A 14,020-nucleotide genomic window follows, 5' to 3' on the forward strand; every position below is an offset into this window, starting at 1 on the left:
CGTTCCGCGGCGGAAACGCGATAAGGGCGCCGGTGAATAGGCTTTGCCTCACCGGCGAGGATGTTGTGCTTAACAATGGTGGTCTGACCTAATGGGAGATTTTCGAGGTCAAATGCAGCGGCATAGTACAGCAAGACCCGACGAAGATCTTCTGCTTGTATAAGCGGGAGAACTGTAGATATGTTTTCAAAATCGGCACATGGCAACGCGATGGGTATGAGAGAGCCTGGATCGTCCCCAGAGCCGTCGATGGTTACCACAGAAATATTGCATCCCTGTAACGAAGACACAGGTGACAAGCGTGATACCAGCAGGTAGCACATGGGTAGACAGCCCAAAGTTCAAAAGAGGCAGGCAGGTTTTATTTCCGCGTACGGTGACCACAGTACTGTGACCACAGGCCGCGTCAGGATCACGTTGAGAATCGGGGAAACAACGTATTCACCATCGAACACAGGAGGAGAGGGTCTCAACGAGACGTACGTTGCGGCTTGCGATGGAAGACGGGAGAACTCTACACTACATAAGCGGCTGGGAGTGTTGGATACTTCGTGGGCGTCAAAATGAAGCTTTAGTTCAGGAATACCTGTCGAGCATTGGATAAAGGCTGAGTGCGCCGAGAGAAAGTCTGTACCGAGGAATACGCCTTGAGGACACTGCGTAAGCGCGGCCAGAAAAAGAAAAGAAAGAAACGGTAGTCTGACGGTCAAAAATGCATACTCTGGCAGAGCACATTCCAAGAATGGCAGAGGTGCTGCCATCAGCGACGCGTACTGTATGTTGAAGAGCAGGCCTAATAACTTTGCGGAGCTGAGATTGGAGAGTAGTGCTCCTTTCTGATATTCATTACTCCGGTGTCTATGAGGGCCGTAACGGTAACTTCGTCCACTTGAATGTCCAGAAACTCGGGGCGTAGGTACAGTCAACAGAGGATTCTGATGCAGCGTCACGTCCGGGAGCTGCACGGCTTATTTTTCCAGAGCGTAGGTGTAATAGGTGCCAAGCCATGCGGGGGACGAGGACCTGCGTGGTTACGGCGATAGAGATCGGCGGCCTTGTGGTGACGGTGAACGGCGACATCGAAAGTCTGGGGATAAGAGCGAGGGGAAAAGATCGAATTTTTCCTTCAGGACGACGCCAAGATCCAGTGCTCCAGTTTGAAGCCGACGGCCAGCCACTGCGGCAGTGACGGGCAACGTGTCCAACGCGAGAGCAGTTGAAACATTTCCCTCTGGCCACGTCTTCCCTGTCGTCGATATATATATATATATATATATATATATATATATATATATATATATATATATATATATATATATACAGCAGTCGTTACAACTTTGCTTTCTCTTAAATAGACCGAATGGCATTCAAACTGGCACAGGGCCTATTTATTACGAGCATGTCTGCGTAACACATGTATATGAATAATGAAGTCAGTTGACCCAGACGAAGAAGCTTGCTATCCCCGTGTAAAACCAGCCCTGCGCGACGGTTGCGGTGGCCCTGCACTTGTCCAAGCAACAGCAGTGATGTTTCAAACGAATAGTTTGCCTCCCAATGGTGCGGCGTCGCTCGTCGGAGCGTTTCGCATCGCAAAATATGAAATAGGCTTCACCTTTACTCCTATCTGCAGAGCACCTAAGGTCCCGCGGAGCTCCCCCCGAGTCCTCAGCAGCCACATGCTCCGGCGCTAGAGTTTCCTCTACTCCGTGGCATTCAGAAAACCATATTGTCTTAGCAGTTATATTTGGACGATCTTTACAGAAGCACTGCAGTATGTCTTGACTGCCTCTAGCGGCGTTCTGTGGCATGTTGGAACACCTCCGCGACCGGGTGCAAGAAAAAGGCTATAAATGTGAAGATGTGCACGAGTGGGCAACTTGGCTAGTTTTTCAAGACAGTTCAGGTCCGTTCATTCGACCCAGGGGGCCCATGTCCCGTTGTGGTTTTCGGGAAACGAGGCCGGGTCCACAGCAGGCTTGAGAGGAGGAACAGTCTGCGCTCTGTACTCTTCCAAGGTCCGGTTCATTGAATTGAGCACCTGAAGAAAAAAAACGAACAAAAAGCGCACTAAGCTGTACATCAGGGTTTTTGGGCTAGTTGGTGCGACAGTTTGTGCGAAAGAGCAATACGGAAAAGAGCACATGAACGTATTTCCTGTTCATGTACTCTTCCATTCCGTACTACTTCACCGTTCCCCTTTGCACAACATAGCTGTACCTCTCGCAGCGTCCAAATATAGTTTTTGACTGCGAACGTCCCTGCGAGGCTTCTGATAGTATGCGCGCAGCAGCGGTAGACACCGAGGAAAAGTTGTAAGGCAGATGATCGACGGAACCACTGGATTCGGATTGCTAATGCAGTGGCATTGTGCTATCCCATCATTCGGCGATTTTCTGCACGACCTGTTTCAAGGTCATCTGTCACATACATCGGCTACACACACACACACACATTATATATATATATATATATATATATATATATATATATATATATATATATATATATATATATATATATATATATGTGTGTGTGTTCTTCGAATAGTGAGATTTCCGAATCGAATCAGAAAAGAATGTTTTAGAAAAACGACCATCGAATATCGAATATTTTGTCATCTCAAGTAAACCAGAAGGGGAACAAAGGGGCCCGATTTTTGTTAATCACAACCATATGAAGCTAACAGATAATGAAGCCACGGAAACCATAAAGAAAGTTATTTGTAGCTTTATTTTAAGTGTAGAAATGATAAAAGAAAATGAAAGTCCACGAGAAAATAATGTGCCGCCGGTGGGAGCCGAACTCACAACCTTCGCATTACGCGGCTCCCACCAGCGCCAGATTGTTTTCTCGTCCACTTTCATTCCATTTTAACTTATGGTTTCTAAATGTATCTATAAGCGTTGGGAACAACCACAGCTGTAACACAAATGGTAGTTCACCGAAGCTTAGCTTCATGCGAATGTTGTGAGTTCGGCTCCCTCCGGAGATAAGTTGATTTTTTTTTCATTCACTTTCACTTCCCTTTCAGTTATCATTTCTACACTCAGATTAAAACTGCAAATAGCTTCCGCGGTGCTTTTCTTGGCTTCATATGATTCTCATTTCAACGCAACATGAAATAATGCTACGGAACAGTATTTGCGATGACAAAGAGGAGAGCAGGGTGAAGATGACGACGATTAGAGGCTAACGCGGGCTGTTGCCTCTTGGCCAAGTGCGGCGTATTGCCTTGTAAATATACTTGTATATAGCTTTTCGTCGGCGTCTTCCTACGTAACATATCTGGTGGAGTTGGACGTTCCCTGTACCTCGTCACGGAGCTTAATTCGCAGTGGACGGCACGTCGAGCCTTCCTTCATGGCTCCCGGCGACGACAACTCGACTCCGCCGGCTCCGACACCTGCTGCCACTTCAACGACCTACATCGCTCTCCCCGCTCCCCGTGATCCTGGGGTATTCTCTGGCAAAGATGGGGAAAACGTCGAGGACTGGATCAGCCTGTACGAACACGTCAGCCGCAATAACCGGTGGGACCCTACTGTCATGCTCGCCAACGTAGTCTTTTACCTCGGGGGCACACCTCGAGTTTGGTTTCGGACGCACGAAGATGAGCTCACCAGTTGGGATTCGCTTAAGCAAAAGCTCCGAGACTTGTTCGGCAACCCCTACGGTCACCAACTTGCCGCGCAGAAGGCGCTTTCCGGTCGTGTGTAGACGTCAACAGAGCCCTACGTCACGTACATACAGGACGTCTTGGCTCTATGGCACAATCTCGTTCTCCCCAGCCCCGTCACTTCTATTCGCCGACTCCCTTCGGACGCCGCTCCCAGCCGGAAAACTAGACGATGCAGCGCCTCGAGGTGACGCTGCATTGCTCCCTACGCCGTCAAATCCTCTACTGACGTTGCCCACTCATCTGAACCTTCTAGACGTGCAAGTAAACGGTGTTTCTGTATCTGCTCTCACAGACACTGGGGCGCATTTGTCGATAATGAGTGTTGTCCTTCGTAACCGGCTGAGGAAAATAACCACTCCCGCCACGACGCCTGTTGTCCGTGTCGCCGATGGTGGAACAGCCCCTGTAAATGGTATGTGTGCCGTCCGCGTCTCCTTCGCCGATCGCTCCACTATCGTGCTATTCACAGTCATCGCCCACTGTCCCCACGACATCATCCTTGGCTTAGACTTTCTCTCCACACATTCTGCTCTCATCGATTGTTCCGACAGTACTCTCCGCCTTGACCTGCCTGTTCTGCATCCCGCTGAACCACACACCAGTCGCCTCAGTTCCGTCGACTTCGTTCGCTTGCCACCTTCGGCACTGACTTACGTTGACTTCGTGTCATCTCCACCAGTCCCCGACGGTCACTACATCGCGGCTCTTATGCAAGACGTCCTCCTTACACACGGGATCACAGTACCTCATACAGTTTTATCTATTGCGGTGAATTGCGTCTGCCTGCCAGTGGTTAATTTTGGTTTGACGACACGAGTGCTGCCACGCAGGATGCCTCTGGCCCAGCTTCGCTCATTCGAGGATCACTCAGTAGCATCTATTGCAGTAGACGACAATTCAGCCGATCCTCCTCTACCATCGCAGTCGGCAACTTGTACCATCGCAGTCTTACAGAAAATGATTGCGCCCGACATGCCGTCCGAGCACACTCGTGAGCTGTACCGCGTTCTGTTTGCCTACCACGATATTTTTTTACTTTAACTATCGTCCTTTGGCCCAAACTACAGCTGTTAAACATCGCATTAATACCTGCGATGCCCCTCCTATTCATCGCCGCCCGTATCGAGTGTCACCGGCTGAGCGGCAAGTTATTGACGCCGAAGTTCGCAAAATGCTTGCCAAGAACATTATTGAACCGTCATGTAGTCCATGGTCGTCACCTGTTGTACTGGTAAAAAAGAAGGATGGATCATGCCGCTTTTGCGTGGATTATCGGCACCTTAACAGGGTTACCAAAAAGGACGTGTTTCCCCTACCTCGGATTGATGACGCCCTTGACTGCCTCCGCGGTGCTCGCTATTTCTCTATTGACCTTCGCTCCGGCTACTGGCAGATTGCCGTGGACGATGTCGACCGCAGGAAGACTACCTTTGTAACACCCGACGGTCTTTATCAATTCAAAGTGATGCCGTTCGGTCTATGTAACGCTCCTGCCACTTTTTGAACACATGATGTACTCCCTTCTTCACGGTTTCAAATGGTCCACGTGCCTGTGCTACTTGGGCGATGTTATAGTATTCTCCCCAACGTTCGCGACGCACCTCGAGCGCCTCTCAGTAGTCCTGGACGTATTTCGGTGAGCCGGTCTGCAACTCAACGCATCCAAGTGCCAATTCGGCCGTCGCCAGATTACCGTCCTTGGACATCTCGTTGACGCGAACGGAGTGCAACCAGACCCAGGCAAGATCCATGCTGTTACGCACTTCCCTGTTCCAAAGTGTGTCAAGGATGTGCGCAGCTTCGTCGGCCTTTGCTCGTACTGCCACCATTTCGTGAAAAATGTCGCGGCCATAGCACGACCGCTAACCGAGCTTTTGAAAAAAGACGCCCCTTTCCAGTGGGGCGATAACGAGGCCTCTGCATTCTCGCTTCCAATCAACCTTCTCACAATGCCTCTCGTCCTGGCCCATTTCGATCCTTCTGCGCCTACCGAAGTCCGTACTGATGTCAGCGGTGACGGTATTGGCGCAGTACTGGCACAACGCCAGCGCGGCCACGACCGTGTTATCGCTTACGCCAGCAGGCTCCTCTCGCCCGCGGAGCGCAACTATTCCATCGCTCAGCGTGAGTGTTTGGCCCTAGTTTGGGCGGTTGCGAAGTTCCGCCCATACTTATATGGCCGACTTTTTTCCGTCATCACAGACCATCACACGCTTTGCTGGTTATGCTCACTGAAAGATCCTACAGGAAGACTTGGTCGCTGGGCCTTACGCCTCCAAGAATATTCGTACTCTGTCGCCTACAAATCTGGCCGACTACACAAGGACGCTGACTGCCTGTCTCGCTACCCGGTAGGCGAGCCTGACGACGCCGACAGTAGTACCGCCAACAGCATTTTCTCTGTATCTGCCTTCGCTAACATCGCCGATGAGCAGTACCGAGACCTATCGCTGCGAGTACTCATGGAGTGTCTGCGCTCTACACCTACCGACGCGTCCGTTCGCCGATATGTCCTCCAGGGCGGCATTCTGTACCGAAGGAACTTCCTCCCTGACTGCTCTGATCTTCTTCTTGTCGTGCCAAAACATCTACAACAGACTGTGCTCTTTGAGATGCATGACGCACCCACTGCAGGACATCTTGGGGTAACCCGCACGTACGACGGAGTCCGCCGCCGCTTCTATTGGCCTGGTCTCGCTCGCTCCGTCTGACGCTATGTTGCTGCCTGTGATCGGAAAATACCTCAGGTGCTACCTGCCGGTCATCTCCAGCCGATCACCGTCCCTGTGGAACCGTTCTTTCGTGTTGGATTAGACCTCCTCGGTCCCTTTCCCACGTCATCCTCTGGGAACAAATGGGTAGCCGTCGCAATTGATTACGCCACCCGATACGCTATCACGCGGGCTCTCCCTACTAGTTGCGCCACTGACGTCGCGGACTTACTCTTGCGCGACATTATCTTAGTTCATGGCGCCCCGCGACAGCTGCTTACTGACCGAGGTCGTAACTTCCTCTCGAAAGTTATCGCCGACATTGTGTGTTCCTGCTCCATTCAACACAAGCTGACTACCTCATACCATCCTCAAACCAATGACTTGACAGAGCGGTTAAACCGTACTCTTACCGATATGCTGTCCAAGTACGTTTCCAAGGACCACCACGACTGGGACATTGCCCTTCCTTACGTTACATTTGCGTACAATTCTTCCCGGCACGACACCGCCGGATTTTCTCCATTTTATCTATTGTACGGTCGCGAACCGACCTTGCCCCTAAACACGGCACTTCCTCCTGCTGCGATCTCAACAAGCGAGTATGCGCGCGACGCCATCGCCCTCGCGGACCATGCACGCCAGCTTGCCCGTACTCGACTGACGGCCTCGCAAACCACTCAGCAGCGTCAGTACAACGCCCGCCACCGTGACGTACAGTTTTCGCCTGGTGCGCTCGTGCGCCTGTGGTCGCCCTCTCGTCACGTCGGACTTTCAGAGAAGCTCCTTTCGCGATATACAGGGCCCTACCGCGTCCTGCGCCAGGTGACGCCTGTGACATACGAAATTGCTCCTGTGCGTTCAACCTCGTCCTCTACTGTGGCATCTAGTGATGTTGTACACGTCAGTAGGCTCAAGGCCTACTACACTGCTTCCGAGTCCGGCGTTTAGTCGCTCTGGGACGGCACTTTTGCCACCGGGGGTAGTGCTACGGAAGAGTATTTGCGATGACAAAGAGGCGAGCAGTGTGAAACGACGACGATTAGAGGCTAGCGCGGGCTGTTGCCTGTTGGCCAAGTGCGGCGTATTGCCTTGTAAATATAGTTGTATACAGCTTTTCGTCAGCGTCTTCCTACGTAACAATATGATGTTTGCGCGGCGTCCATGTGATCAAATAATTACGGCGAAGGCGCCAAATAAAACGACGGACGAAGGAAGACGACACGGGACAACCACGTAGGCGCTACTAACAACTGAGCATTTTATTTCTTGACACAGGAATAAATAGCTGCTGCCAAGAGTGAAAACATCAAGAAGAAACAGTGCCGTCATCTGCATCACACAACGAAAACACGGTACAGAACAGCTTCTTAAGCGCCGCTCCCAAGATACGGCACTTCGTTTGCCGATAGAGAAACTGAGGGTTCACAAATACAAGTATCACCACGCCTCTTGATCTCAAGCTCTTCCTATATCTCCCTTGTCAGCTGATCATCTGCTCTGTTCAAAACGCAGGTTCTATCAAAATCTGGAGTGCCCTTGTGAGCCTTACAATGAGCACTAATATGAGCTGAGAGCTGGTTTTCCATCTTATATCGATGTTCATACAATTTATCATTTACAGATCTGCCCGTTTGGCCAACATATGATCAACCACACGACAAGGGAACAGAATAAACTAATTTCTTTACACAGCCTACATGCTTCTGCCCATGTTCTTTTGCGCACACCTGTTTATTTTCCTGATGTCCTGCATTCACCTTGGCACACATCAGTGGGCAACACCTCCGTGGTTTTCCGGTGTCGTCTTCCTTCGTCCGTCGTTTCTTTTCGCGCCTTCGTCGTAATCATTCCTCCTAATCAACCAACTCGTCCACCAGCACGTGCTCAGTGATAAAAGAAGAAATCAGACTTACGTATATAATTTGACAGATGCACGTAATGCCGTTCACAATTAGACGTTCGGGCGACTGAGAAGCATGTTAATGACAAATAACAGCGTTCAGTTATCTAGGACACTATTGCAATGACGAACGAAACAAGTGAAAAACATAAGTTACCAAATGCATGTGGAGTGTTGCGTTCCCCCCAAATTGTTATAAAGGGATGAAAACATATGACACTGGCCAAATAATAAACCAGAATAAATTCGTATATAGGTCGCCTGAAAGGGAGGCATTGTTAATGCTCGACTCTAAATTACATCACCGAAGTTATCTGGTCCATGTCAATTCTATCCATACGTAACAGTCGCAGCTATATACTAGTATCCCGCAGCAAAATCATTCGAAACAGTCCTCACAACCATCATTCTGCCTCCCTCTAGATCTCAATAAGTGTCGCTTATACCTGATACATAAAAAATGAATATTCGACAACTTCGAATAGTGAATTTTCGATTCGAATCCAATAGCAAATTGATGATGATTTATCGGCACCCCCTTCGAAACGAGGCGGTGACAAATAGCCACCTAAGCTACTTGAATTAATCAGGTATGCCATACATGGTTTTCATTCTCGCAATTTGGTCTACACCTTAATCTTCTTTTTTCTTCCTCAAAACTTTTCTATCTACCTCGTACCGCTACCTATGCCTGTAAGTGATCTGGTCGCACCAATCCCTCCTCTGCTTTTTTTGCACCAATACTCTAAATGTATGTTGCTTATCTCAACTGCTGACCAGCTGATGTATCCGTCGACCTTAAATTCAAGCGCTTCTGGAAAGTGTACGTTGCATACGTGTTTCACTGGGCGAATCCCTTCGCATTCCATTAGGATGTGTTGCGTGATATCCGGATTTTTGCTGCAGCATATACACATGCCTCATCTTGTTGCGAACATTTGCTCCGATATGTTTTTGTCGTTAGGCAACCAGCTTGAGCCTCAAATAGCAAGGCACTGCCCTTCGTGCTGTCATGCAGATTTTCCCTTCTAATTTCTGTGTTTTAATTCTTGTAAATCTTCACGGCCCTTTTCGTTTCCATCCACTGCACCTAATTTACTGTCTCTGTTTCTCTGACTTTCTCTTTGATGACTCCTGGTTTTGAATTTATACTTTCATCTGATCCTACCCTCTACCTGGTTGCCAACTTTCTTCACCTCGGCATTATCTGTCCACGCTTTTGAGGTACAACTAGTTCTGCACTTAAGTAGCTCATTTGTTGTCATCCATGTCCCCTAGTCTTGAAAACTAATTTTGCTCTGTGCTTCTCTGACTTCAAAAGAGGCCCAACCCATGTCTTCCTGCAATGCCTGCACGCTATACCGGGTGTACCTGTTAACTTAGACCAAGATTTAAAAAAAGAAGCAAGAGCTCTAGAGAAATCGTTCCGACTGCATAGTAGCCGTAGTCATGTGTACTTACAGCCAGTGTTGTTTTGATCACGAAGTATTACTTCATTGTTTTGAATTAGTGAACTTTTTAATTATTGCCTGAATCGCAACATATCAATTATAAAGTTGTAGGGCACCTCAAACAACCTCTGAACCAAGCATTTTTGTGCTCAGCTTTGCCTCGTTGGTTTTTTCCGAAAAAAAAACCACGAAACATCCAAAAATGCGTAATAGATACGCGCTTGCGCGCCGCTCCTCAAGCGCTCCCAAGCGAATTGCCACGGATACACGGCTTTACTAGCAGCGGCAGCTCGATACAGGGTTTCACGCTATGTGAGGATCGCGAAATCATGAGAACACGCCGCTGACGCGTTGATAAGCATGGTGGTGCAGTAGGGGGGGGGGAGATTTCGAAGCCCGGAAACCATGACGGCGCACTTGGGATTGTGATTTTGCACACTCATCTAGTTCTGTAGATAGGCGTGCCCGGAACATATGTTCCTCTTGTTCCCTTTTAGCAATCGAAACAAACCTTGCGCAGGCTATGTCCATCTAATGCGTTTTGGCGGATCTGTACGGCCAGCATATGCTGTTGTTGCTTACGTAAATCTTTTTTGCTTGACGTGTCACTGCATAGATAACAGCGGGAGATCTCAACAGTGCCACGCCAGTGACCTGCTTCTTCAAGAAGACAGTCATGTCCTTCACGAAGGATCAGAAGGCTAAAATGATCCTGGCTCTGGGAACAGCGCACGACGACAAGAGGAAGGCAGCCAAGCTATACTCCGGATGCGGCATCGTGGAGGATGTCCTAGCCCGACAACAATACTTAAAACTTATGAAGTCCTTTTCGAGACGGGCAGCTTCACAAGAAAGCGACACAAGACTGCGACGATAGTTCAAGAAGCGGAAACGGATGTTTTGGCACTCTTTGCTGCTAACCCTCACGGTAGTGTGCGCGACGCCAATGCGGAGGTCGTAACTTCAAGGTAGTCAGTGTGGAAGATTTTAAAACAAGGTCATATGCACCCGTACCATGTATATCTTCATCAAAAACTTGAATACCGAGATTTTGAAAAGAGACCTAATTTTGCCAATTGGATTTTCACGAAATGTGAAGAAAAACCGGTCTTTCTCACTCGCGTGCTTTGGACGGATCAGTTTAATTTCTCCAGAGACGCACACGCTAATCTTCACAACGCGCACTACTGGAGTGATAGAAATCCCCCCTGGCTGGCGCAAACATGACACCAATACCAGTGGTCGTTTAATGCGTGGTGCCGTATTTCTGATGGCAGCATCATCGGACCCATCTTTTTTGACAACACACTAACGAAGCAACACTACGTCAACAGCATCCTCGAGAAACTCGTGAACGTCTGTTGCAACGTTCCACTTGCGCACCTTCGGAACATATGGTTTCAACACGATGGTGCTCCTGCGCATATAGTAATAGTCAGTCTCCAGCGTGGTTCGAGAAGCTTTTTCCTGTGCAGTGAGTTGGCGGCCACGGATCTGTACTCTGGCCTTCAAGGTCGCCGGACATGACACCACTGGACTTCTTGTAAGGCTACGGGAAAGATCGCGTGTATGGCAACGAAACTACCACACCGGACACCCTAAAGGCACAAATAAGCAAGATTCCAACGTCGTTAGCAAAAGCTGCAACAGCACAAGTGTTGGAAAGAAGCAAGTACTGTATTGCTTCAGACGGTGACCTGTTTGAGCACGTGCTATCAGTGGCAGTGGAATATAACCACTCAAAACTGCTGTAAAACGCGACTGTTTAACGCACCTTTATGATGTCACCCTATCCTTATATAAAGAAAGCTTGCAAAAAAGATAGATATATGTAAAAAACTGCTTTGTTTTGCCTCTTTTCCGGAGTTCAAGAGACAGAAAGGGAAATGGCTAAAGTTGCGCCTTTGGATGTTTCTTAGTTAACTCGAGTTTAATGGCACGAAAGTGACTAAGGCCATGCTGCGCCAGTCACAGGATGCAATGTTAAGGAAGTAATAGCTGTGTTACCTTAAAGTCGATGTAGATACCCACTTTCGTCTAAAAACTCGAACAAGTTAGTGGATGACACTAGTGGATCGTCGTCCAATATTAAGGCAGGGTTTAAAGGTATGTGCAAGTGATACAACTTTTTGAAATGTTTCCACCTCTGTGTTTCAGTATGTGGACAAGACATAATGATATGGCTTACTGTAAGCGATTCATAACATTTCTCGCATGTTGGTGGGTTTTCGTTTCGAAGTAGAAAATTGTGTGTTAGATACGTGTGTTCAATTCGAAGTCGAGATAACATTACCTCATAGAACCGTTCTTGGTGAATGCATGATTTCCACTCACCAAGGAGCGGTTTAGTCATATTTAACTTGTTATTTATGCAAAGGTTCCATTCTTGTTGCCATTTTGATGCCAGGGGCTTACGAATCGCTTGGATACTGTCTTTGTATGGAAGTGTTATGTGAGTTATGGGGGCTTTTGTGCGCTGCCATGGATGCTCGTCTAGCTGCTGCTTCATTCCCTAGTATACCAACATGGCTTGGGACCCAGCAGAATCGTATGGTTCCTGCGTGTTTCTTGTTAAGACTATGTTTAAGATATCGCCAAGCAGGCGGTAAGACGCTGAGTTCAAGTTTAGAGCTCTCAGGGCACTTAACGAATCGGTATAAATAATAGCATTTCCTGCTTGTCGGTAGTAATTTTCTTAACTGCCATCCATATCGCGTAAGCTTCGGCGGTAAAGACTGAAGAAAAATTATATATCCGAATGCTATTTTCCCCATTTTTCGTTACGATCCCGACACCTACGTATTCTTGTGTTTTAGAGCCGTCAGTGTAAAATTCCGTACAGTTTTTATATTTTTCTTGAATAGCTCGGAACTCTTGTATTATTTGAGCTTGTGGAATGTCTTGTTATTGTCCAGTCACATAGCTGTGTAAAATTGCACCACGGCGGAGGCAATCTTGGTGGCCTTTCAGGGCTGCAGGGCTGCAGGGCTTCATGAGGAACATCATAAGTCTGACAGTATTCATTGCTTCGTAAGATAAGTGGCCGACTCATCTTCGGTATATTTGTGTAGTGTACTCGTCATTTGCACTGTGTTACGATGTTGTAGCATGTATGTTGTGGTGATGACCGAATTCTTAATACATAGCAAAGTGTAAATAGTGCTCTGCCCTGCTGTAATGAAGGCTCATTGCAGTCAACGTATAAACTTTGGACGGGCAATGTTCTGTAGGCACCGCTGGCCAGTCGTAGACGGAGATTATGAACTGGATCAAGTCGATTAATGTAGAACTGCCTAGCTGCACCATAAACTACACTACCATAGTCGGGGATGCTACGTACAAGGTACCGGTATATACGTAGTAGGCATGTTCGGTCACATCCCCAGTGTTTGTGCCATGAAACCTTGAGGATATTTAGTGCTTTATTTGCTTTAATTTTAGTTGTGTTAATGTGGGCCGGGAAGTTCAGTTTTGTGTCAAAAGTTACGCCTAAAAATTTATAGTCTTCTTTGACCGGCAGCGTTGTACCATCCAAGGTGAGAACTGGACTGCAGTGTAACCCTCGTTTCTGGGAAAAGAGAACCGTAACAGTTTTGTGTGTTGAAAACCGGAAACCATTTTTGTCAGCCCATTGTGTAAGGTTATTTATCGTTATTCGTAGTTGTCTTTCGCAGGTTTTCATATCGTCGACATATATTGAGTGCATAAAAGATTATGATCATCATCATCATCATCAGCCTGGTTACTCCCACTGGAGGGCAAAGGCCTCTCCCATACTTCTCCATCTACCCCAGTCATGTACTAATTGTGGCCTTGTTGTCAGTGCAAACTTCTTAATCTCATCCGCCCACCTAACTTTCTGCCGCCCCCTGCTACGCTTCTCTTGGAATCCAGTCCGTAACCCTTAATGACCATCGGTTATCTTCCCTCCTCATTACATGTCCTGCCCGTGCCCATTTCGTTTTTATTGATTTAAACTACGATGTCATTAACTCGCGTTTGATCCTTTACCCAATCTGCTCTTTTCTTATCCCTTAACGTTGCGTCGTCGTCAATTTAAGTAGAACCCTTTTCGTAAGGCTCCAGGCTTCTGCCATGTACGTGAGTACTGGTAACACACAGCTGTTATACACTTTCCTTTTGAGGGATAGTGGCAACCTGCTGTTCATGATTTGAGAATGCCTGCCAAACGCACCCCAGCCCATTCTTATTCTTCTGGTTATTTCAGTCTCATGATCCGGATCCGTGGTCACTACCTGCCCTAAGTAGATGT

General features: G+C 47.9%; 1 protein-coding gene across 2 annotated transcripts in view; it reads right to left on the minus strand.

The window, feature by feature from the left end:
- Window positions 1–1,402: 1,402 nt before the first annotated feature.
- Window positions 1,403–14,020, minus strand: part of LOC142559217 (arylsulfatase B-like) — a 77,846-nt gene continuing 65,228 nt past the window's right edge. For both annotated transcript variants that reach the window (XM_075670855.1, XM_075670848.1), the window contains one exon: window positions 1,403–2,041. In XM_075670855.1, the coding sequence (XP_075526970.1) occupies window positions 1,913–2,041 (129 nt within the window). In that variant the 3' untranslated portion in view covers window positions 1,403–1,912. The remainder of the gene's footprint in view (window positions 2,042–14,020) is intronic.

The sequence above is a fragment of the Dermacentor variabilis genome, chromosome 1, assembly GCF_050947875.1.
Source record: "Dermacentor variabilis isolate Ectoservices chromosome 1, ASM5094787v1, whole genome shotgun sequence".
Classification (NCBI taxonomy): domain Eukaryota; kingdom Metazoa; phylum Arthropoda; class Arachnida; order Ixodida; family Ixodidae; genus Dermacentor; species Dermacentor variabilis.